The 25,571-nt window shown below is 45.6% G+C and overlaps 2 protein-coding genes across 4 annotated transcripts; one reads left to right on the top strand and one right to left on the bottom strand.

The window, feature by feature from the left end:
- Positions 1-280: 280 nt before the first annotated feature.
- On the bottom strand, positions 281-3,652 carry gfi1b (growth factor independent 1B transcription repressor). Its single transcript, XM_037484995.2, has 7 exons — positions 3,336-3,652; positions 2,794-2,894; positions 2,375-2,548; positions 2,036-2,265; positions 1,821-1,958; positions 1,115-1,280; positions 281-746 (listed from the first exon to the last, which is right to left on the bottom strand). The coding sequence occupies exons 2-7, from the start codon at positions 2,885-2,887 to the stop codon at positions 568-570; spliced, it is 981 nt and encodes a 326-aa protein (XP_037340892.1). The 5' UTR covers positions 2,888-2,894; positions 3,336-3,652; the 3' UTR covers positions 281-567.
- Positions 3,653-7,210: 3,558 nt separating this feature from the next.
- tsc1b (TSC complex subunit 1b) lies at positions 7,211-25,216 on the top strand. 3 transcript variants are annotated; one of them, XM_037484716.2, is made up of 22 exons: positions 7,211-7,436; positions 10,593-10,809; positions 11,067-11,170; positions 11,949-12,101; positions 12,347-12,491; positions 12,921-13,075; positions 13,167-13,240; positions 13,344-13,522; positions 14,350-14,468; positions 15,294-15,459; positions 15,550-15,671; positions 16,520-16,610; positions 16,962-17,072; positions 17,740-18,397; positions 19,576-19,619; positions 20,220-20,386; positions 20,653-20,835; positions 20,926-21,036; positions 21,731-21,853; positions 22,494-22,681; positions 22,775-22,948; positions 23,265-25,216. In XM_037484716.2, exons 2-22 carry the CDS (start codon positions 10,701-10,703, stop codon positions 23,938-23,940), a joined length of 3,852 nt encoding a protein of 1,283 aa, XP_037340613.2. In that variant the 5' UTR covers positions 7,211-7,436; positions 10,593-10,700; the 3' UTR covers positions 23,941-25,216. The 3 variants fall into 3 exon arrangements, with proteins under 3 accessions (XP_037340613.2, XP_037340612.2, XP_037340614.2); XM_037484715.2 differs by having other exon boundaries at positions 7,211-7,428; XM_037484717.2 differs by having other exon boundaries at positions 7,212-7,428; positions 19,576-19,589.
- The last annotated feature ends 355 nt before the right edge of the window (positions 25,217-25,571 follow it).

Below are 25,571 nucleotides of genomic sequence, written 5' to 3' on the forward strand. Positions count from 1 at the left end.
GTCATTTTAATGCAGCGTTACTCTGTTCATGGTCCTGTCAGAGACCCCCCCCCACCCCCCACCCCCCACCCCCAGCCTGCGGCCTCAGTTGCTAGTCACTCTACATCCTGCTCCAACGTGAGAGAACACATGTAAAAGAGGCAAACGTTAAAGTTAAAGTGTGTTTGCATTGCTCATCTTAGACAAACGCTGCTCGTGTGTTTTGCCTGGAAGGCGCCATGGATTTTTTCACTCAGCACGTTCAAGAAGTCCCAAAAGACCCAAGATTGTCTTGCTTTTCGCTCTTTATTTCAACTGAAAGCATTTAGCAACTCACACACATACTCCAGGCAATATAATACACAAGGCTTTGCATCAGGCATACTTTAAATAAATTAGAGGAAACCAAAAGGAAAAGTATCCGTTTCAGTAGTCCCTTTTCCGTCATCCATCATGTAAACACTTCCAATATATTAACTCATATGGATTTCATTCAACTACTGAATGCCTTCACTGTCTTCCATCATAACGTAACATCAGTTTTTCTTTGAGTGGACATGTAGCGTGGACGTGGACACGCCCTCCTCCTCACTTCATGCCGTGCTGGCTCTCGTGGTGCCGCCGGAGATCCACCTTCCGCTGGAAGCCCTTGGAGCAGATGTCACAGCCGAACGGTTTGAAGCCAGTGTGTTTCCTGCTGTGGGTGATCAGGTTGGAGCTCTGACTGAACGCTTTGCCACACACTTGGCATTTGTGGGGCTTTTCGCCTGCGAAAAAAAAAAAAAAACATTAATAAACCAGGGAGAAATCTTTTCCAAATAATTTGTGTAGAGACGTTCAGGTTTGCTTTGAGCTCCATAAAAGGTAAGCTTTTTTCCCCCCAGCGCGCATAAGAATCGTGCCTTTGTTCAGATTGACGTGGACTTCCTTTTACAGAGCTCTGCATGAAGCAGGAAAGCCAGGTATGCAAATCCACAGGACATTTGGTTAATTTTCTTTTTCTGATTTATCAGCAGTTATATTACACCTGGAAACAGTTCCTGCACGCTGCACCTGGAAAGCGGAAGATTACAGAGGAGAGGAGCCCAGGACAGTTTTATATATGGCCCCTCTGCAGGAAGAGACAATGTCTCACCGGTGTGAATGTAGGTGTGTTTCTTCATGTCCGACTTCTGGTGGAACCTCTTGCCGCAGTACTGGCAGGGGTAGGGCCTCGTGTCCGAGTGGATGAGCAGGTGCGTGGACAGCGTGGAGGAGCGCTTGAAGGATTTGCCACACATCTTGCACTCAAAGCTCTTTTCCTGATTAAAAGGGGAAAGCACACACAGAAGGGTTGTTGAAAGGGATGGTGAAATGTGGAGTTAAAATATCCTTGCCCGATAAGTAAAAACAGATTGGCAAGCTGATTTTTCATTGAACTTATTTTTGGGGGATTATTTGTTGGATTGGACAGCTACACATTCCATCTTGTGGATAAGCCATCACCATTTAGTCAAGATGATTGAATGACCTTTAACGAACCTCATATCTCCACATCGGACCAATGCGTTTTGTCTCCACAATTAATGAACAGACTTTGATCTTCCCAGCGGCAGGGAAACTTTAATACAAAAGGGCCAAACTTCCTTGTTAGACACCAACATGGGATCTCTACGATATACACAAGGCTCCCGGTGAGGCCGAAGGTCATCTCCAATCGGACATGGGGGAGAGCAGCTGTTATCGCAGAGCCTGTGGCCCAAACCGGAAGGTCTCGGGATCGAACGATGCGGCCGCTCACCGGGCATTATGGGAGGTGCACGGCGCCCTCTGAGAGCAGGCCGCCAAACTCGGCGCCATACCTGAGAGTGGACGTTCATGTGCTGCTCCAGGCTCACGGCGTGGCCGAAGGTTTTCCTGCAGATGCTGCAGCCGAACGGCCTGGTCCCGCTGTGCGACCTGCGGACGTGCACCTCCAGGCCGTGGGGCGTTGAGAACACCTAAACCAGGGGCCGTCTATTAGAGGGGGCAATGGGGGGGGGGGGCGCTGACGACCAATTTGAAATGCGTGTGTCACCTTTTCGCAGGCGATACAGTGGTAGGTGTCTGAGGTGGGGGAGTAGTGCGTGCTGCAGTCCAGGGGCTGCTGCGGCTGCGGGCTGCGGCTCACGTGGGCGCCGTACAGGCTGCTGGTGTGCTGCAGCACCGTGGGGGTGAAGCTCATCTGGTGCAGCTTGTAGGAGGACGCTACCGGTTCCCAGCCGTACGACGGCTTGAAGTAAGGAGCGAATCCAGCCATGTGGGGCTCTGAGAGGGAACACACACACACATACACACAAAGAGGAAATCAGACATCTGATGGAAAGCTTATGGAGGTGGCAGGAGAAGATGGGAGATAAATGGACTGGCAGCTCACCGTTCAGGTAGTACGGCTGCGTGGGGGCCACCGGGGCTCCGGGGGGCTCTCGGTGAGCAGGTGAAGGGGGGGGGCCTTCTACCTCTGCCTCCTCCTTCTCAAAGGAGCAGCGGTGCGCAGGTGAAGACCGAGGCTTGTCGCCACGGTCGCTGCTGCTGACCTCAGGGGTTTCTTCTGCAAATCACAAATAGTGTGTTATTGAGATCAGAGAGAATGACGAGGCTCCGTGTGTGAAGTAGATCCACTAAAACAACTTCAATACCCATATTGTGTTGGATTAATCAAGTCAGTTCTTTCGACCCACTTTGTTAATAGATGAATACATGTGTATCCAACTCAGCAGAAGTGGGATAGGGCTACAGAAGATAGACAGAGATACAGAAATAAAATTAAAATTAAAATTCTTATCCAGGTCTTACCTTTACACGTTAGGGCCCTGGGCTCGTCATCGTGAGACCGGTGGATATTGTAGGACGAACACCGCTTGTTTTTCACCAGGAACGATCGGGGCATGTTGATCCTAAATGCGCACACAGCCACCCCCCAAAAAAATAAAAATAAATCGTGAGCGGCACAGTAGAGGTTGAGAGGCATTTTTGATCGGCAGCATTTTGGTCACTAAAATATGGCTCATGTCATTTTTATGTTTTGGTTTCTACAAGCATTTAAATCGAAGATTGTCCGTCCAAGTTTTTTCAGTCAATTTTCAGTCATTCCGTATAAGGTCGTTACCGTTTTCAATGTACAGCTTGCTCAGTTATTATTGCATATTTATTATATTAAACTCTCCGTCTTATAGAATTATATGTTATTTATTTATATTTGGTCGATAGACCCACAGAAATTAAGTTAAAATATTTCAGTTATATAAATTACTCTATTATTTGTGGAAGGAAAAAGCCGTCAAAAGTTTCACCAGCAAGGTGCAAAAGTTACTTGGAGTCAGCGCAACTCGACTCACCGTTAACCGAGCAGGACCCCGTCGTAATGAAAAAAAAGTACTGTAGTTATTACAATAATATTCCTGGTTCTTCTTTTGCTCAGCGGAGGACACCTGTCGCACAAATCCTTTTCTAAAAGTCGGCAAAAGCAAAGCAGTGTAAAAAGAAGCCATCACATTTGTTGCTCTCTCTTTTTCTCCCCGCCCTGATTTACAATCAGATAATTCCGCATGGGAATCTGACTGTGGTTTCAGCCAATGAGAAGGCCGAGATGCAGGTGGGAATTTGCGTAGCAAAGCGCGCGGCGGCCTTAGCTGTCCCCGGGACAGTTAGTCCGCACAAAGTGACCATTTTAAACGGCAGTGTGAACATTGCAGCTCATGAAAAGTGTTTAGAGCTGTTCGGCGAGTTAAATAAAATACAGTTCGTTTTCATGTTGGGGCTAATTGCGGTGTCAGAAATACATTTACATTTAAAGCAACCATTCATCAATTTAACTTATCTTTTTCTTGATTAAAAAAAGTCACAAAAGCACAAGTAATGTTTGATTTAAAGGATTTACTCAGAGTAATGCAGCGTATTGTGCGTGTGCAAGATTTAAACTAGCAAAGGATCACATGAGACATAGCTCCTCCAAAGATCCACACACCAAACCAGTCTTAGAGAGCGACACTATTTACTCTTCTCTTTATTTATTAAAGCATGCCAATATTCAGGCAAGATATTTACAAACTGAGGATGGTCGTGTCACGCAAGTGCACGATGATAAGACGAGTGATACGACACAATTAGCAAGATTTTATTCATGGTTTTTATTAAAAACGTTTACATTTTTTATCAAATGAATATCAAGAATGTTAAAAATAGCATCGAGTCGAAGAGTCGAGGAACATCTTGAGGAGAGGATTCATTTGAGGAAAGAAGTACAAGGACGACACCTTGTGGAGAAGGATTGTCTTGAATTGAAGTTTGGATAATTCCTGAACCGTGATAAAAGATGTATTTATTATATTTATATGGATTTATTTGTCCATTAAAGATATCTAAATAAATAAGATTCAGTTCTGACTACCTCACAAAATTTTAAACAGATATTTGTAATAATAATTTTGTTTGAAATTGTAAAAGCTTATTTTCTACACTTGTACTTTATGTCCATTTTGTGTTTGTATTGTATATCTGTGATATAAGGTCAGAGCATCGCAATTGAAAGGGAATTTTATTCGAATAATACAAGCCACTGCTATAATACAACAAGTGATAATCACTAATACAAAGTATACAAATGTTTTAAAGCATCTGCTTACTGGCTAAATAATTCAATTAAATAATTGTTGGAATGGATTGATGCATTCCAAGTATTGTTCTTCGAATCTTTATTCAACTTCTTCTATTTCTTCCGTGGCACGTTTCAACTCCTTCACACTTTCAGCTATTAAAACCGTTTAAATATTAAAATGTTCAGCTCATTCAGGAGAGGGGTGCTATGATTTTTCAGCTTCTAGCTCTTACAATTTAATTTATATTAATTAAAATCATCAACTTTTTAAAGATGGTTTTCAATTGGAGTTTGTTTTCGAATCCTCTGAAAACTTCTTCAACTTTCAACTTTTTCAGCTTCGCCAATTTTTCAGCACACCATTTCAACGTTAAAAATGTTGACAAAAGTCCAAACTATTTTATTTAAGAAACAGCTTGTTGATATCTATTCTACTTTTTTGACTAATTATGTCTCATTGGTTTTGGGGTCCGTTTCTGAGTTTTACATTATTGTGTATTGCGTTTCCTAGAGTGGAGACAGAGTGAGGGACGAGTCAGAATCCGGTAAAAAACAAATGGCACTTTAGCTCTTAGGGCCACAATATTCACTTTTCAGGTTTCATTTTAGGATCAAAACGTGCTGGTTGGACTCATATGGGTATGGAATCCCACAGTTATTTACTTTTCTCCTGAGGAGCCCAAGTGTGAGACCAAGTCTGTCCCAAGCCCCATCGGTTCAACAACACGGTTCGGTAGAGTCTTGGGTCTCAAAATGAAATTATTTTTTGGATAACCTTTATAGTTTTGCTCCAGGGGACATTTGTTTGAGGTGTGGATTTTGTGTAAATGACTGTCTCACTCTGAGCTCAATAGTGACCGCAGCTTCTCCGTTGTCACGGTTACTCACAGACACGCGCTGCTCTGTCTGTGACTCACAGCTGATCCGTATTAGCTGATTAGTGCAGTCTGACAGGACCTGAATGGATTCAGGTCTTACAGAGGACATTTCAGAACCTCTTTTCGTTCTCTCTACCCCCTGAACTCTTTTCTCTTTTTTTTGAGGTGTAAATTCTGTATCTGTTATGCTCTCTTTGATCTTTTGATCAGCTCATTAATGAACCCAGTTGCTCCGTTGCCGTGGATACTTAGACACGCGCGCGTTGCACTCTGTCTCACGCAGCTGAACCATAACAGCTGATTAGTGGAGTCACATGATGCAGCTATGCTTTCTCTAAACAGACCAACATCATGAACTTAACCCCAGCATTGCTCCTCTAACTGTGACTACAGTGTGTGAATATTAGTTACTGGTTAGGGAGGTGCCACTGTGTATGGTAGGTAATTTTAGCTTTTATTAGTTCTGTATTTTTTCAAATTCATAGAAGCTTCTCCCATTTCTGTTTTTTTGCAGTTCTTTCAAGTTCATTTCAGCTTTTCTCATTTCTGTATTTTCAGCTATTTATACATTTATTTCAGCTTCTCCTATTTCTATTCTTTCAGCATGTTTATAATAATTTCAGCTTTTTCATTTGTGTACTTTAAGCAACTTTCTGAACGCTTTATGCATTCCAATGCCTTTTCAGCAAGAATTGCATTTTCTAGTTGTTTATGTTGACCTAGAAAGATTAAGTGATGCAGAGACACGCGTGCACACAGACACACCCGCATAACAACACGCATGCACTTACACACACACACTTTCTGGTTTGACTGCATCTAGCTTTATTTTATTATGTAATGAAAAATCTATTTAATTTTAATCTAATCTATTAATCATCCCATTTAATATGACAAAATGTAAAATATTCAAATAAAACCGTGAATATTAATAAGGATGTTGTTGGGATTTTCAATCCCCCCGAGTTGGTTGATGAGAAGAATCCGGCACATCAAGTTAAAGAGTTACCATTTATTTAGAAGAGAAATAGATACATTGAGCAATTCCCCGCAGGTGCACCTGGAGAAGTGATCAATTCAAGAGTCTGCCTGTTGTCCGACTCTGGCCCTTTTTATAATCTTCTCACGTCCTTGAAGACTAGTTTGAGCTGGTTCTTGTCTCAAACGGCTGTTGTCCAAAATGCCCAGGTGTCTCTCCCCCCCCCCCCCCCCCCCCCTCTGTACCATCCTGTGCAAAGGAGTACTGTGTCAGGGATTTATCTTCAAGCTTTCTGTACTCCTTCATCCCTCATTTCCCTCGTGTGCCTTATATGGTCATAGCGTTATTTACTGCATTGTCACAACATCTGCTCTATAGAAAAAACATGTAAAAAGCACACGAACAGGAACATAGGCTAAATCTCACAATTTATATAAAACATTTTGAATCATGATCCCATAACTAACTAATAGTTCTAATGCTTACTTCATTTTATCTTTAATAAACTCGTAATTTTTGTCCTCCGTATATTAGATAAAAATACACGCATGACACCCTAACTGCATTCATTTTGTCACTTAATAGACGTCCTTATTGATTTCCACACTTATTACATTGAAAAACATCTAATATGCGCTTGCGCTCTTCGCATATGGGTCACGCGAAGCCGCATCACACACATTACATCCTTCCACCAATAGAGAGATGGGAAAAACAATCTTAGGTCTGCTGCAGAGCAAAACTAATGTACCGGGTGACAGGTGGAATACTACGCCTGAGCCACTACTTGTAATTATCCGGGTTAATTGTAGATGTTGTTTGGATATAAAACTTTCAAAAGTTGCGGTTGCGACACGCGAGGCAATAACTTCTGGGACTAGTTTCCGTGTAGCCTGACGGCGGAGGCTGACTGCGGTGCGATTGGCTGTGAGGTGTTCAAGATGGCGGCGCCCTGTGGAGTGCAGCAACTCTAACAGGTAAACAGGTCCGTTTATTCATGTCTTCTTTGGGTTTTCCTACAGCGAATCTCAACGCATGCGACTTGATTTTCTATCCGGGAGGCGTTCGGCTTGCTTCTCCGCCGAAACACCGCCGCTGACAGGCAAGATGAATCCCCGATCCCCGAGTGAGAGTCGCTGCTCCCAGCTAGCGCTAGCTCCCTGCGTTGGGACTGACTTGTTTTTGGAGAGAGACCCGGTGATGGCTGATCTAGACCTTGATGCCTTGGACGTTTCGTAGTGGCAGTTTCTGCAGTTTTCTGTTGGGTTTGAAGAGGTGGTCGCTATACCAGAGGAAAGACCCCTGCGTGTATTCAGATAAAGTAAACCCAGCCCTGCCCATTGTTCTCGGCGAGTTGTTTACGACAGGCAGCAGTGGTCAGTCCTCATCCAGCAGCCTGTCGGCCCCGGACCTGCGCCTCCCCGCCCGGCTGCTCTCCCATCACGCATGTCGGCATAACAGGTTGTCTGTCTGGCCTTTGTGCATTCTTTAATAGCTTATTCCTTTGCCTCATGATGCAGGACAGTTGCACGTGCCTTGCAGCTTTCTGCATTGTAATAATGTATTTCACGTCATTCGCCTAGAATCTCTCTAATTACGCCGGGTTGTCAATCATTGATATCCTGTGTTTGGCATGTGCTCATTCATTCAAAATGGGTCACTAGTTTCACAGTTTGACCTCCTCGACCCATCTTTCACATCAAGCTGGATTCATTCTCCTCACGGTTTGATGTCTGTTGGCTGGCTGAAGTCATGTGATCGATGCCTGAACAGATACCCCCCCACCCCCCCATTTTCATATTTTGTATTTCATTTATTCAGCTGTATTTTCTCTGCGTGTCAAGTCCTTTAGTCAGTCAGCAGATTAGCACCAATGTTTAGGACTACATTTTGGCTTCCCAGGTAAAGATAACTGATCCTCTTCAGCATTTGTGATGGTCATATGAGTTTTGGTGTGCTATGTAGATATAGTATAGATTATTTCTCTTAAGGCAAGTAAGCGTTTGGCTGCTGCCAGTTACTGAGTAATGCTCAACTTAATTTTGTGCTGATTTGCTTGATTAGATGACCAGCAGAAGAAATTGGCAACATTTTTGATAATTAATAATTAATTTAAAAAAGCAAACCGTTTTCTGGCTCCTGCTTCTCCGGCATAAGGATTTCCAGCTTTGTATACGGCACAATGTGACATGAATGTTGGGTTTCTTTCAGGGGAAGGTGCTCCTTTTTTGACATTTGATTGACCAGAAAGTTGTCATGAATCCAAATATTTCTTGACATGACATAATCCATGCTGGAAATAATTGTCAATTGTTGCCCTAAGCCCTGTTTGATCGAGGACTGCATCATTTCCTTTTCAGATAAGTAGGCAATGTGCATTTTGCTCAATAAGCAGACTCATCATTGGGATGGTTGCTTCTAATAGACGGACCGGCTGTTTGCGTCTTTTGTGAAACTGCTTTAAAACGTCCAAAGAAAGTGTGTGTGTGTGTGTGTGTGTGCAGCATAAAGGTTCTCTGTGTCCTCCGAGCGTTCACACTGAGCGAGGCTCCAGGTTGTGCAAACGAAGACGCTCGCTCCACCCCCCCCCCCCACACACACACACCCCCCTAGGTCATTTGATTCCACTTTCCACACCCAGACGCCCAAATCTTGTGACAGAGCAGTTTATTGTTTACAGGGATCGGACAGCGCCCTGAACTCCTCTGTGAACAAACAAGATCAAATTTCTCCTCAATGAGAAAAAAAAGAACGCACTTCCTTTTTCATTTGCAAAGTATTTCATTCATATCAGATTGTTATTGTTATTGCATCCAGACCACTTATTTGTTGATTTGACTAAAGAAAAAGGTATTTTATATATTGAGAATCCATATTGTGGTAGAAGCTCCTTTCTGACTTCATTGGAGATCCAATTTGAAACTTATTGATTGGCTTCTCGTCCCCTGGCGCCTTTTCTTTGACCGATGGGACGGTCCGCTGCTCGGCGTCGATGACCCGGTTGGTGGGACTCGTCTTGCACGTTGAGTGTTTTTGTCCCGTGTGTTGAAAGGATATTATAAAGGCTGGCGAGGTTGTCTGCCGGCGACTCATTACTCCCTTTAGAGAATAAGCCGCCGGGTGCAGACACCCGGGCGATAATGACCTGCCCATCAGGATTATTTATTCCCTGTTTTTTCTTCTCTGGCATCCTTTCACTTTGAATGTCTGACTCTGCGTCTGGCTCTCAATGCACCACAGACGACACAAACAAATAATCTGAGACCGGAAAAACGCATCAGGCCTGGCTTTGTTTTTCACATGACCTTCTGTCGGAGTATGAGAGATGGTGAATGCAGCTCTTGAATCAATCTTCCCAAGTGGTGGCGATGATCAAATAAGGAATTTTTGGCTTGGTCATTACTGAGTTTTCCATCAGAACCTTTCAAGAAATCTCGAGGTGTAGGTTTATTCTTTTTTGGTGTAAAAGTTTAGTATGATTTGTGGATAATGTGTTATATGGTGATCACATATGTGTCGATGTCATTAGACTTGCAGGATTGTACTTTCCAAAGATTTATTTTATTCCAGTGAAAATAATGGCGCCATGATTAATTACACCCCTCCGGGACATGTCACAATCACATTTTTGAAAAGGGCTTCTCGGCTGGCACGATCATCTCACCAATTCTGCTCACCTGGTGTGTCCATGGCGCTAGGAAAGGCTACACAAACCAACATGGGTGGGGTCCTGTTTACAATTGTCCAGTATCACCAATGAATCCCTATAAATGCATAACCTTTTTTTGGGCCACTTGGGGGCAGTGGGCAATGGTGACATCATCACCTTGTGATGTCAAAGGGGTTTTTGTGCTGGGAAACGACTCGCTTCTTCACACATGCAGAAGACACAGAGCAGCGTTAACCGTTGTCACCAGTAACTACACCACCCCACAAGTCCATCATATCAACCAAAGTGTCTGTTCATTCCTCCATGTAAAACCATTGTAGTCGATTTTTACAAGTTTCAATTTGGAAGAAATCCCATTTGCACAAACCCTGCTGCCCAGTACTGTCGTTATGGCCATGTGACCACTAAGCCCAGATCACAGCTCTTACTAATTCTGTGAATCTTTGCGAATTGGCTCTCGGTGCGGCGTAGCGGTGCCTGGAGACCGTGTTGGAGGGCGGCCCCAGGAGTCCTCCAGGCAGGCAGAGACGGACACACCGCGAGCACCAAGCTGCCTCCACCTCCAGCACTGCGGACGCCATGGCCAGGGAGCAGCCAAACGTGGGGGAGCTCCTCCCACTCCTCGAGACCTCCGAGCTCCCCCAGCTAGATGAGATCAGGGGCCTCATCAACGAGCAGCTCAACACTGGTACGACGGCTTTGCATGATCGGTCCTTGTTCAGATATCTGGGGGAGCTTTGAGAAATTTAGTTTGTGTCTTCACTGGTTTGAATTATCGTTCTTCTTTATTCTTTTAACATAGCTCCTCTGTCGGTGGGTTTCCTTCCTTTTGTTTAATAAGCTAACTATTAATTCTTACAATATACTAAGTCATCCCTTTTCTTATTATTTTCATTTTTTATTATTATTAATAATAATATTATGCTCCCCATTTTCCTTTTAAAGAGCGAGGGTCCATGCTGCTGAATGGACTGGTGGACTACTTCTTGGAAACAAACTCCGTGCCGGCCGTGCATATCCTCTCCTCCGTCAGAGAGCCCCACGATAAGGTTAGACACACACACACACACGGTTGAAAACGACAACATTCAAATCCATTATTTCCATGTGAATTGCCAGATTGAGAAGAGCTGCTGTTTTCGTCTCGCTGCGACTATTGATTCATGCTTTCTTTAGTCTGAGAAGGACAGACTCTGCAAGCTCATTCTAATTTTCTACACATAGTTCTAACCCATCTACTAAATAAAATTGAACCATTTGAAGGTTAACGTTGTAATCTCACATATTCTATCAGTATTTAATGTATATTTTGTTCTGTAGCAACATAAGGGATATATTTTTTTCCATCAATTGTGGTAAATGACCAGTGTTGACTGGAATCCCATTTTCTACTTATTTTAGACGGCACTAGAATTGTATTTAATGAGGAGGAAAGGGAAGCTCTACGAGCTAGTTAGCTTAGTCACGGAGCAGAGGAATAAATTCATGCAGATCATTCAGATTACATGTTTTTACCATTGACTCTTTAAATGTATGAAAATGTCTCCGGTTTGGTGGCACTTGGACAAGAGTTTAAATAACTTTGAATGGTTTAACATAGTTTAAAAGCTGCAATGACATTATTAATTTGGGATTCTCGTTTTTAAAACTCAAGCACTCAACTGAAGGGAAGATAAGTGAAATAAAAACACTATTAAGGACAGGACGCTCCAAAACTTGGAGGCTGTAAGAACATGGGCATTAATTGAGTTGGTGGCCTCAGCTCTTGGTGATGTCATACACTGCTGCACTGTGTACGTATAACCCTCTTGCTCGCCTCTCCCGCAGCACCTTCTGGACAAGATGAATGAGTGCATGACCAAACAGGCCTGCCGTCTGCCCACCCTCACCCTGCTCGGCCATGTCATCCGCAAGCAGCCGTCCTGGATCCACAAGATGGCTCGGTACCCTCTGCTGCTGTCGCTCCTCAAATGCCTCAAGGTAGCCATCCAGATGTTCCTCAGGCCGCCCAGGCGCCTCCTCGTCGTGTCACTGGGGGCTGCGTGGACGATGGCGGAATTACTCTTGCGATTGTACATTTCTTTTGATTTAGTTAGCGAACAAAATGTGGAGAGGTGAAAAGAACGACACGTGTTTCTTGGACCGTAAATTTAAAAAGTGCTTCATTTAAACTTTGTTTTGCTTGGTCTTTGTTGTAAACTGACTTCTGTCTCATGTCCCGGCAGACGGACACGGACGTAGTGGTGCTGATAACCGGCGTGCTGGTGCTCATCGCTCTGCTACCCATGATACCTCAAGCCGGGAAGCAGCACCTGTGGGAGTACTTTGACATCTTCGGCCGGCTGGCGTCTTGGAACCTTAAGAATCCGGGTAGGAGCTTCCGGTCGTATCTCGCAGAACATGCAACATGTGTGCATGACTGGGTCGCGTCCCAGCTAGTCTTTGGGGTTTCAACTAATCACATACTAACTTCCAGTGCAGCAAAGGAAAATATGTGGTGTACTGTGTAGTGGAAAATATGCATTAAAAAAGGGGTAACTTTTATCCATTTCAATATTGTATTCACTGTTTAATCTACCAAAGAGTAAAATCCCCTTGCTGGCCTCTTAGATGATGTTTAAACTCCCAGCCATGAAGGCAGTTAACCAGAGCGTGTGAATTCCATTGTGGTGAAAGGGGAGGAAGTGTGGGACGATAAAATGGACCAAAACAAACCACTGTAGAAAACTGTCTTTATTTTCTCATTGAATTTCTGAGACTGTTTCAAGTTGCATTCTTGGCTATTTCTGACACGCTCAGGGCACGTTTCGGAGGTTTACCTAATCCACCTGCACGCCAGCGTCTACTCACTCTTCCACCGTCTCTACGGCATGTACCCTTGCAACTTTGTGTCCTACCTGCGCTCCCATTACAGCATGAAGGAGAACATGGAAACTTTTGAGGAGGTAGTGAAGGTGAGAACATCACCCCTGCTGCTGTGCTTTGTTACTCTGCATCATCACAAATGACTTATGTCCTTTTCTGTGTCCGTCCGGCTCCATTCAGCCGATGCTTGAACACGTCCGTATTCACCCAGAACTGGTGACGGGAACCAAGGACCACGAGCTCGACCCCACCAGGTGAGTCTCTCACGCCTCGGCCTGGTTAAGGACCAGTTTGGGGTCGAGTCTTTTCCAGGTCCACCGCGTCTCCTTGACGAACGACGCTCTGCTTCCGCTGCAGGTGGAAAAAGTACGAAATCCACGATATCGTCATCGAATGTGCCAAAGTGTCTCTTGACCCCAAGGAGGCCTCCTGCGAGGAAGGCTACGCCAACATGCCTGAGAACTTCTACCCCCAAGTCCACCTGCGACCACTAGACTGCACTTCCAGTCCCTACGCAGACCTCCACAGCAGCTTCGGTCAGTATACCCGCATACGTATGACTGCTAGTGGAGCCCCATCCATACTGGAAGCTCGTAGCTATAAACTTCCTTTTTTTTTTTTTTATTATAAAAAAAAAAAACCTAGCCAATAAATCCACACACGTATACATTTCTCATTCAAGTTCTAAAATTTCAACAACCTTTAAAACCAGTACAGCGAGTACAAAATGAATTGGTGATTAACACAAGATACAACCGTAGCAAACACAAATTATTGTGGTGTTATGGCTTTTGGCTCCTTCGATATTGTTATTGTGTCATGGTAGAAATTAAATCCAACATGCTTTAAAACACATACCCTCAGCTTGTAATGGAATTGGCAGCATCTAAGAGCACCATAAGGTTTATATAGCCACCTTTTATTTTATTTAGTATTAAAATCTTCATTGAAAGACTTCATGGATCATTCCAATGTAAAAAAACAAATAAACCTTTAGTGAGAGTTTCGGGCCACATTTGACCCGTGTGTTTTGGCATAAACAATCCAAATGTATTGATAAAATATGGGTAGTAAAGCTATGACAATGCAAAGAAGACTTAAATATCAGCTTCCACATCAAATATATTGGCAAAACATCAGCTTATTTGAACGTGTACAGGTGTCTGTGAAGGCATGAATATGTAAATGTAGTACTAGTTAATGTTCATGTTAGATCCGGTGCATTGAGTATATGCTTCACCTGTACAGCTTGTGTTTGAAATTAAACATTATACTTTATAGCTGGATAAAAGGACGAACCCTAAAGAGAAGTAATGTCCATCCATTTGTAGACTGATCTGACTCTTTGTCATCTTGACAACAGGAAGCTCTTCTTCGACCCCGTTCTCGACTCCACGGCAGCCGCTGCCCCCCCCTCTGTCCTTGCCCCCCTTCTCAGGGACGCACTCCTCCCCCCGCAGCCCACCCATCTCCAGACGGCAGGTAAGATCATCCAGAACTCTGTCCAAATACTGGCCGACGAGGGGGTCGAAAGCCGCACACGCGGTTGTGTTTACACACAACGCGCCGGGCGTAGTGAGTTCAGGGCGACAACCACGCGGTGTCCTCAGCAGGGCTACGTTTGTTAGCTTTTTGTTTATTTACCATGGTGAGAGGAAGCGAGTGTCACAGGAGTCACCCTCCACCCACCGCGCCCCATCCTCATCCTGCCACCTCTCTGTAGACTTTCCTCCGGGCTAGTTGCCATGGAGATGCCATCTCTTCCTCTGTAGGTTGGACAACCACACACGGGTTGGGTCTGTGTTTCTCAGCTCCCCGTTGGGGTCAGTCTGTTTTTCTGTCACTTCCTCAGTCCTATTGGGTGGCTTAATATGGAAAGTTACGTTTTTGAATTAAGGTTCATCAAAAAAGTGGCGGTATCGGGACCCCGTTAACATTACATTCTTATCCATAGTGTTAGAAGTAGGAGACTGTCCTTCCTCAGCTACAATCATTATAGCAATAACGCTTACAACTATGTCATTGGGTCCTGATGGCAACACTATGGCCTTCTCTAAAGGTCAGAGGTCAATCTGCCAAAGGCCCTGAAATCTGGCTATTAAATTGACGCCTACCTACCGACATGGTTTTCTCCCCAAGCAATAGTTGCGCTGCAATAGTGAGACAACCAGATGTCGACTGTTGCGTCCCGTTTTACACGAAGCAAAACTGCAGCAAACCTCGTAGTCAGTAAATTACTTGCTGTGTGAAATGACTACTAGATTCTCCTTTTTTAAAGCATCAATCATTTGGTCTCTTTTGCCACAGAACTCCACCTGTGAACTCGACTCCTCTTGCGGGGTGAAGGACCCTCTGTGGAGCCCCTCCTCCTTGTGTGGCATGGCCACGCCCCCTTCCTCCAGAGGCATGTCGCCCAACGTGGAGCTCTCCCATAGTGCCTCTCACCTTCCCGGCCGCTTCCACTGCACATCAGGTCAGCCCTGGTTTACAGGAGAGCTGCCGGTACACTGAGCTGGAATATTCTGGTTCCCCTGATCGCTGATTCTGTTTTTGACCCGAGCAGGAGGAAAAGGAACGCCCGCCTCCAGCACTCCGGCCACCTCCTCCCCACCTCCCACCCTATCGGATGACTTCCCCATAATCTCCTTACCAGCCAACACAGTCCAGTCCAGTCCACCAAGAAAGGCACGCTCTATTTATACATTTGAGTCTAACGCTTGATGTAAATGTTTTTCCCAGTAGTGAATTTAATTTGTACGGTTTAATTTTTCACTTACTATTTCAGCATAAAAGCTGAAAATGAACAATGCGCAGTTCCTGATTATCACAACAGAACATCCATTTTGCTTCATTAGGAACGTTCAAGAAAATTTAAACTCTAATTATTGCAACAACAAATAAAACAAATAAATCGTTTTCTGATCTAACAATACGTCGTATTTTCCAAAACCAAAAACCCTCCAAACAGACACAGCTCCTCTCTTGGGCACCCGTTGGTCCTCCTGTATCGCTCTTTCCTGTCTTTTCATGTAGCAACAGAGTTACTTCTTGTTGTGAGCTGTACCCAGCATGCAGTTTGGCAGGGTAATTTTTTATAAATGTACAGTTAATAGTATTACAAAATGTTTATGTGTCACAAGCTGTTGTTTTGTGGTGGTTGACCCTGTTAGAGAGTTTGTTGTTGGTTATTCATTGTTGTTATAACCATGACAATCTCAACACACTTAAAAATAAAGCCTGCCGAAGAGCAACGCGAGTTGTTATGGCGTAACACCGGTATGAACAGTATGTGAGAATGTCATACCTTAACGAGCTCTTATACCGTTTGAGCCGGTACATCGTGCAGCCCCACTTCAAAGTATATTATTGGTTCACAGGGGGAGTCTAGATATATATATATATATTTTTGGGTGATTTTTGTCTCCATAAATTATTCTCTCATTAGGCTCTTAAACCATCTCTCCAATGTAGCGACGTGTAAATGGTCACTGGTTTGTAATCTAAAATGAACATTATATAAACTGACCTTGCAGGATCGGCGACATGGAGAAAGTAAGCCGGCTCTGGTCAGACAGGAACCAGTGAGAGATATAGACAAGAGTGCGGACGTGTCCACAAACAGAGGTAAGTGTCTCATCACTAATGTTATTGTCTCAACAGGTCCTCAGTTTTAAATCGCATCCCAATCACACCAAAAAAAAGCATGTTTAATAATTCAACCCAAGTAGGAAGTTCACTCAGTCGTGGTCAAATGGTTCAGTAATACTTATTTTCAACTTCCTTGTGACGATTATTATATGTCCAACACAGGCGGATTCTCCATCTGTGATAACCAAGATGATATAATTAATCTTAGTGAAATTCAAGTCTTCTTTAGAAAAACAAAGAACTATCAGATGTGTGTCTTCAGCTGAGATGTTTCTGGCATTGTTGGAGACAACGTTTTGCTGACCCGCACATTCGTCCTTCTCTCAGCAGGAGCAGGAGCTGCGGAGAACCTCTCCATGACTTTGCCGGAGCTGTCGGCCTTCATGAAGAAACAAGAGCTGGAGCTTCAGCTGAGAACGGAGAAGGAGAGGGAAGAGGGTGAGTGTTGATGGGGAGCAGACACTGCAGGGAATACACTGGGTGCATTGTGGGTCTCACACACACGCAGAAGTGGAATGCAGTGTTTACCACCGGACCCGGGTTCGCTCATTCTAGTATCAATAGACTGATGTACAGGCATGTGCCCGAATTCTTTCTTTAGCACACTCCATACCATGTGATATTTGCCTCTGTATTAAACAGAGGCAATCAAAGACGTCCATTTTCTTGCGATAAAGATAAAAGATCAGATAAAGAGCTCAATGTTTCATAGCGGAGTCATTTAGTGCATTCTCATGTTTACCAAAGGTTCAGAATCTGATCCCATGCTCATGACATCTGTACAGTGATAACACTTTCACACTTTCAATCCCACTTGAATCACTCGTACTAAAAATAAAGGCACCTACAGGGGTGTGAAGCCCTTTTTCAAGGGAAGCATCTGCCAAATGGCACAAGCTCTTGCTGCAAAAGCTAGCTGCTTGGACTTAAACACGTCCATTCCCTTTGGAAGGGAGGGGGAAATAAAACCCCAGGACTTCAGTGGTCTTTGTCCGTGCGGAATAGAAGGTGCTTTGCACTTGAAATTCTAAAGCGCACGCATCGTCATTGAGAACATCCACGCCAGGTTGGTGCTTCAATCTCCCGTTTGCTGTTTGTGCCGCAGCGGCCATCACGGAGGAGCTGCAGAAGATCACCGAGGACACGCAGGAGCCGCCGGGTCGCAGGAGTTTGGACTCCCCGTTCCATCTCACCACGGAGACTCTGACCGGCTGTCAGGCACAAGACAAAACCTCCTCCTCCTCCTCCTCCCAGCCCGGAGGCGCCGCCGTGCACACCCGCCATGTGGCATCGTCGCCGGACAAAGGGGAGACCACCGCGAGTACCAGTGGCGGCGGGAGTGAAAGAGGAGGAGGAGGAGGTGAAGGGGGCGGAGCAGGGGACAGCAGGAGCTCAGCCATCGGCCTCGAGCAGTCCTGGTCCTCCCAGTCGGGGTTCACGCCCATCGAGCACCACCTGCACCGGAGCCCCTCCGCCCCGGAAGACGACCTGGCCAAGTTTGGGATGTTCTCCCCGAGCCCGTGCGGGAAGATGCCGGCGCCCTACGAGTCGTTCTTCGACCTGGCCCTGCCTCGGGCGGCCTCGCTCTTCGTGGGCCAGAGGACGTCGGAGGCGGTGCACAAGGCGGCGCAGGAGAGGCTGTTGCAGCGGGAGGAGGGACTGGAGGACGGCGAGGAGGAAGGGGTAGCGACCGCTTCGCCGCTGGAGGTGCTGGATCGCCTTGTTCAGCAGGGGAGCGACACCCATAATAAAGTTCTAGAGAGGTAAGGGGTTTGCTTCTCATCCACACAGTTACATTTTGATTTGAGGGTTTCTTTATTAGCCATTTACACCTAAACAGGTTTTCTTTTCCCCACCATTTGGCACCTTGCACATTTTTTAATGATTCCTCCAGCATTGATCCCTTGGTGTCCAGCTCCAGCAGAGTTTCCTGTTGATAAAGGAAATCATTTATAGGATTCTGCAGCAGTGGAGAAGCTCTTTTCTTTCTGTGAGCTGGTCACTGTGCAGATCCTTCCTCTGTTGTTTCCAGTCTGTTTCTGCTGCCCAAAGGCAACACCCAGTTCAGAACAAGAACAACATTGTTCACAATATGGCGCCCCTTTTTCTCTCACTCACAGACACACACTGACAAATACACACACTTCAGGGCCAGTAATGATCCCTGTAAAAGGTCAACGTTGGGCTCTGGATGGACAGTCTGGCTTTGTTTTTTTTGGTGGTCCATCACTACTGTCTTCATTGAAGACTAACATAAAATCACCAGTAATTAGTGCCGGATTCAAGGCTGAGACAAATGAGCAATGGGGCAAATTGTATATGATCTTTTTTTTTTTTTTTCAAGAGCAAAATGTTTCAAAGGCAACAATGCTTATTTGGTTATTTAATAATATGTCATCAGTTTCTTGCTGGTGCCTGAATGTAGCTGCATATCTATCTAAAGTAAGATAGTTGCCTAGCAACCTCACTCTGGTGACAGAACTCTTGATATTCTTGACCAAGTAATACTCATAACGTGTTAACACTTCTTAAACAAAAGAGAAATAAAGTGTTATATGCTTTATTCTAAGCTGAGATGATCCAGGAGTCTCCTGGCTGTGTGTGTGTGGATGTCTTTATGTGTACCGTACGGACATGAGATCATAACATAGGCGTTCTCTCCGTACTATTGTGTTTTTATCTTCCTGTTACAGAGCATTCTGTGGCTTCTAAAGCTGCTCACAGCCGCTGCAGCGTCTTCCTCATGAACTCTCTGTAAAACCTGAATTTGGTATCAGAATAACACCGGAAATTCTTGCTTTTCTCAGATTAAAATAGCTTTTGGCAGGGCTTTCGTTGGCTGAAATAATTGCATCATTACACATACCGACTGCCAGGAAGAGAAACATCCCAGAGAGATCCTCCTTCTAAAATGTTTTTCTTCATCCTCTCCCTTTTCCAGATTACCTTTGCCAAGTAAGTCAGCTGACTGGACGCACTTTGGAGGTAAAACACTCGCAGCACAAGGCTGCCGTACACTGATATAAGAAGCCGTTATGAAGACTGCGGATGGGGCATTATTCAGGCATGACGAGCGATCCGCCACGAGCTCCGAGACATGAGCTGCATGTTGAGATGTTACCAGGCCAGACAGGGAGTTGGTTCAGTGGGACTTAATCGGAAACACAGCAAGTTCCCACAGTCACATAGAGCCCGCTTTCTGTTCAAGTTGAGTCATCTGCCCCGTTTGGCTGATGGGAGTCTGGTCATTTTGATTGCTTCACAAACCAGACACAACTCCGGCACGCTGTTAAGGTCTCCCCCGAAGTGGTATTTAAATGTTCTTTTAAGTAAACATCTGTGCTCCTAAAATAATTTTGTATGGCTTCTAGCTTCCCGTCATTGATCGACTGGTCCACACACGCTGACCCCCTTTATGTACGATGTGTAACTGGACATTTACACCGGAATCCCTTCGGTGTCTCCAGCTTGGCAAAACCCCTGATCACATGAGCTATTCCACGCCTGAATAACGATTAAGCGATTTCCTCTGCCGTGTACGTGTCAGCCGTTAATTACGTCATTATTTTCCGCGGCCTCCCCCAGGCTCGGCTCCGCTGGACGAGCTCCACACGCTGCGCAGCCAGCTGCTCCTGACGCACAACCAGCTGCTGTACGAGCGCTACAAGAGGGAGCAGCACGCCGTCCGCAACCGCCGCCTCCTCCGACGCATCATCAACGCCACCGCGCTGGAGGAGCAGAACAACGCCATGGCAAGTTCACGGATTAGCCCCGTCGTAGACGCGGATGCTATCGCCGCATCTATCCCACTGTGTCCCCGCTACGTGCTAGCGAGATGTAGCGCCGCTGCGCAGTCAAAGGTCTCCCACGCAACATGGGTTCGATGTCAGCGGGTCCTGTTCTTCAGAACTTCACCGGTCAAATCGGACGAGATTTGGTCCTTCAAACGTTTGTTGTTTCTCAGGGAGGTTAAGAAAGTCGATGTGTACTTAACCTGTGCATCTGTGTGCGTGTGCAGAAGGACCAGCTGAACCTGCAGAGCGTGGACATCGTGTCTCTGAGGGAGAGTCTGCAGGTGGAGCAGCAGCGGTACAGGCAGTTGTGGGATGACCGGGAGACTGTGGTGACCAGGCTGCACAGTCAGATCAGACAGCTGCAGCAGGGCCGGGACGACTACTACACCAAGAACCAGGAGCTCCAGGTGCGCACACACACAAAGGTTTAAATAACAGAACATTGGTTTGATATAATGCATCCTTGTAATGCTTTCTTATCTGTGTGGGGTCTTCAGAGCAAGTTGCAGGAATGTCAGAAGAGGATAGACGAGCTGGAGGCGGAGCTTCAGAGGGCCAACAACAAAGTGTGCCACACAGGTCACCTCCTCAGCCAGATGACAATCAAGGTAAAGGAAGAGCTGATTAATAGTTTGAGTGAACTAGTTTCAGGTTATAGATTTTAAAAGGCTTTTGCACGAGTACCTAAAACCCAGCTTTAAAAAAATCCTAACTATCCTTTTGAATTAGCAGGACTCTTTGGTCCCGTCTGTCTCATCCAGTGTAAAATGTATATCCACATAAAGCCCTTTGTGCTTCCTTCTGCCTTCCTAAAAACACTTGGTGTCACACTTGCGGGACTTACAACAGCTCATGTCCTCGTCCGTAGACTGTCCAAGGACTCTGTTGCCCTGGAGATGCTGCCTCTCTCTCTCTCTATTTTTAGGGCGGCAGCACCGGGGGGGTCCGGTTTTGTTCTTGCCTCCTGGGGTTTGTCTGAAGTCTGACCCAGACTGAACCTGTAACCCTGACAAACAGAGCAGGTGATTCAGGGAACAGGCTGCTGGATGATTAAATGCGAGTGGATTAATATCCTTGCATCATTTCCATGTCAGTACAGTGTGATAAAGAAGCTCCTGAGAGCCCTGTAATGTTTAGACGGATCCTCTGCTGCAGATTCGGCGGGTTTCCTGTGAGCGATCACAGCGGAATGCCTTCTCGCTCGCTGTTGATGCGTTCCCAAATACTCCTGGACAGGTGTGGTTTGTTGCCTAATTGCTGGTTTGCCCTCCGGCGTCATTGTTTGTCTCGTCTGTCCTTCAGCTGAGCAACAGCGAGAGCACCCAGCAGCAGATGAGCTTCCTAAACAAGCAGCTGCTGCTCCTCGGGGAGTCGCATAAGCTGTCCATGCAGGGGCTACCACACGCAGCCACCGACACTACCAAGGTACGCTGGGAACAAGTGTGTGTGTGTCGGAGAACTGCGGAGAAGACGTACCGAGGGGGCGATTCTTGGGCGCCTAGTTCAATCGTAAAAGTTGAGCTTTGTTAAATCGCGTTCCAACCTTTTTACTGTAATTTAGTTATTGACACACAGAAGATGTCCATCATCCAAAGATTAGGTTTTGTAGAAAGTCACTGATTCAGTTTTGGGATCTGGACCTGATGTATCTCAGGTAATGGAGCCAGACAGTAACCTTGGCTAATACTATTATATTATACTATTAACATCAGAGTGGCAGAAAGTTCTATCTGGTATAGTTGAGACAGATTGTCCAATCCCTATCTGACTCCTACAGCTGCACAACATGGGTATTGTTTATCTCACTGATTTATAATTAGCATATCTTAAACTACAGTCGCCTTGTAGATTCTCAGTTGAACCCCACTTTTCAAATGACAAGCCTGTGCTTCCTGTTTGTATCCTCAAAGGCTGCAATTTGAAGGCTCCTCACACAACTACCATGATAACAACAAGCTGCTGTTCACACTCTTTGACTCTGTTTTTTTTTAGCCTCTCATTCATTTGTTTCTTGTCGCTCTCTGCTCTTTGTGCCCGTGTGGACGGCGGCGGCCCCGCCGCGCAGGAGGCCCTGATGCTGAAGGCGTCTTACGGGAAAGAAGTGGAGGCGCTGAGGCAGAGTCTGCTGTTTCAGGGTCAGAAGCTGGAGGCAGCCCAGCAGAGAGTCGGCGAGCTGGAGACGCACCAGTCCAAGAAGGAGCACCTCATCGCCGAGCAGAAGAAGTTCCTCGAGGACGTCAAGTGTCAGGCTAAGTGAGTGCCGAGCTTGTGACCCGTCAACGCCAGTTTGACGTCTCCTCTCGCTCCACCACTTCAGCTCGAGGCCTCGCTGCTTTCTCTTTGCAGGTCGGAGCTGCAGTCCTCAGACGTCAGGTATCAGGCTCAGAGGAGAATCACCCAGCTGCTGCAGACTGAACTCCTGCAGCTCTACAGCAGAGTGGAGACGGAGGCTCCGGCTGGCACCGCCAGCGGTTCGCCAACAGGGGGCAGAACTGGCTCACATCTTTGTGCTGAAACCAGGTCAGTCTCTGCAAAGTTTTTTTTTTTTTTTGGCAGCTGTTGAGGTTGCCTAGAAGTTACTGAAAAACTGTCAAATTTACTAAATAGAAATCCCATCACACAGAAATTGTAGCCCGTTTTAAGGTGAAAGTTATTTCTTCCTTATTTTAAATCAGATATTCCCCTAACAATGCAACTGGTTCCAGGCTCGATTGTCTAATAAGCAAAAGACCAAAGCTGTCATGCTTTAATACCAAAGCTGTCATGACATAAATACTCATTATCTGATCTGTTGATTGATTTCTCCCTTCTAAACTGTTTTTCTTGTCCTGCCCAGTGTCATGGCACCCGACGGACAGCTTCACACCAACGAAGAAGTGGGCAGTAGACCATTGCGCAATTCCCCTCGGGGCAACAGCAGCAGCACTTTATCGCCACAGCAACCAAAGGCGAGCAACTCTTCCAAGACGACAGGCACCTCCCTCAACGGCAGCCAGGACTTGATTGAACCCTCCCTGTCGGGTCTGTACGCCAACCCGCTCGCGCCCTTGCCTCCCTCGGATGCGCCGCTCACCGTGGGCTCCTACCCCAGCGCCAAGAGCTTCCTGGGCATGAGGGCCCGCGAGCTGTTCCGCAACAAGAGCGAGAGCCAGTGTTGTGATGATGATGATGAGGAGGAGCAGAAACATCAGCAGCAGCAGCAGCCACCGCCCCCCCCTGCTCTCCCACCTGGCCTCGCCCAAGGCCTCAAGACTGAGTTGTGCGTAGAGCCCCCTACTCCAGGTTGCGTCGGCCCGGCAACCCCTCCCGTCCCGGTCCCTGCCCTCGCCGCTCCTCTCACAGTGCCCACCAAGGAGCCTCCCGTCGAGACCGAGCAGCGGGCCTCTAGCCAGGAAAGCCCCCGCCGGAAGGCGGGGTCAGGGGGTGGGCGGGGTCAGACGGGCTCAGGGCGCCCCCGTCAGCAGCAGCTAAACATCATGGACTACAACGAAACACATCACGAGCACAGTTAGACGTCGGACTGAGGCGCAGAGACAGGTTTACCGACCGAGAAGAGCTACAAATCAGCAAAAAGAGTAATATGACAGCAACTCTTTGGATTTCAGTGTTATTTGTTCCATTCGTCTGAGTGGACAACAGGATTTCCCACGATATTTTTCTACTTTTTCTTTTTTTCATTCGGAGTCATTCCCCCATTTGAATTTTGAGAAGGTGACAAGGAAACAAAGTGGATGTGGTGATACCAGTGAAGATGCTAGAATTTGATTATGAGACCAAGATGCTCACTTATCAAAGTGATCAATAACTTGCATGTTACTTATACGTTTTTTGATAGTCCGTTAATCCAAACCACAAAACATCCCCACTTGGCTCCAGTTGTATCGGCCATGTGGATAATGCTGCTTTAATTTGTCCAAATTGGGAGACATTTGGTTCCTTAGATTTGTTCTTGCACAGCTGGAAGTTAATCGAAGTTATTTTGCTGTGCTCAAAGAAAATAAAGATCGCCTAAAAAATAATTCTGCAATGGTGTCTTTGTTGTGGAGACGAGAATCTCTGAGACAAATTTTGACAAATAAAACTTCAGGGCGTACCAGTGAAACTAGGTGAGGAATAGTTATTGGAGTTTTTCTTAGAGTTGGTGCACCCACCCGTTAAACCAATTTGTTTATAAGCACCAGAAGAGCACAGGTTTTAATTTGACGTCTATTCGGAGCAGACTTAAATATGTTTTTGATGGGGAAGATTTCATGTTGACTGTTGCATCGGAGCGTTTGAGGGGATGGACACGTGGAGGGGTTTGTTTTGGATTTTTCATTTGATCTATTTATTTATTATTTTTCTTCCAAAAGAGGTCTGCGGGGAGGATGGTGTTCTGGCTGACTTTAAATACCTCTGAACAGAAGTCTTGTTTCGCATTCTGCGTGTACACTCGGCTGGTACAGCGCGGGGAAGAAAACATCTTGTCCAATCGGGTTCCTTTGTGCAGGGCTGACAAACGGAGTTTTGGAAGTAAACTGCGGCATTGAAGGCCGCTTAAATCCTGTTGTCCACTGGGAACTCCTGCTGTCACTTCCTTTTTGCCTCGCTATCTAAAGCATGTTCAACAATCCACCTTTAACGCCAACCGCAGTAACTACCGCAAACCAAGACAAGGTACAATCAGCACAAACTGAAGGAACCAGGACTCTGAATCTGGGATCAAATGTCAAAAAAGGAAGTTCTTAAAGCAGTGGCTTGTGTTTAACTGTGAACAATAAAGATCGTCTTCAATGTTTTGCACTACAATTCTGAGTTTTGTTTTCATTCTGGTGCTGATTGTAAGAAGCCCATTACTACCTACATGCAAAATGTAGTACGGGTGTTTTGTTACTGTACAGTGAAGTAAAGCTTGTTTTAGATACTTTCAGATATTTGTGGTTAGAAAAGTCAGTCCAACTTCCTAAGCTGTGTGGTTGGATATGAATTCAAGGAAAAGAATGTGGACAATAGTCTAATTTTATGCAGGATTCATTTTTTGCTGGTCCCTCGTATATACAGAAATCCCCAAAAGCGAGGCAATGAGCCCACGATTGAAAATTATTTAAAAGGGATTAATTGCTTTAGCCTTTTAAATCCCCATCTTTCCATTTTCTTAAAAGTG

This window comes from Pungitius pungitius, chromosome 18, assembly GCF_949316345.1.
Source record: "Pungitius pungitius chromosome 18, fPunPun2.1, whole genome shotgun sequence".
Lineage (NCBI taxonomy): Eukaryota > Metazoa > Chordata > Actinopteri > Perciformes > Gasterosteidae > Pungitius > Pungitius pungitius.

Excerpts from the sequence above, each read along its gene's own strand:
- gfi1b (XM_037484995.2), bottom strand. The coding sequence starts at position 2,887 with ATGCCCCGATCGTTCCTGGTGAAAAACAAGCGGTGTTCGTCCTACAAT. Across the intron at positions 2,266-2,374 it reads GCAGCCGTACTACCTGAACG|AGCCCCACATGGCTGGATTC; the intron begins GTGAGCTGCCAG and ends GTTCCCTCTCAG. Across the intron at positions 747-1,114 it reads ACACACCTACATTCACACCG|GCGAAAAGCCCCACAAATGC; the intron begins GTGAGACATTGT and ends TTTTTTTCGCAG.
- tsc1b (XM_037484716.2), top strand. The coding sequence starts at position 10,701 with ATGGCCAGGGAGCAGCCAAACGTGGGGGAGCTCCTCCCACTCCTCGAG. Across the intron at positions 12,492-12,920 it reads TTGGAACCTTAAGAATCCGG|GGCACGTTTCGGAGGTTTAC; the intron begins GTAGGAGCTTCC and ends TGACACGCTCAG. Across the intron at positions 22,682-22,774 it reads GACGTCAAGTGTCAGGCTAA|GTCGGAGCTGCAGTCCTCAG; the intron begins GTGAGTGCCGAG and ends TTCTCTTTGCAG.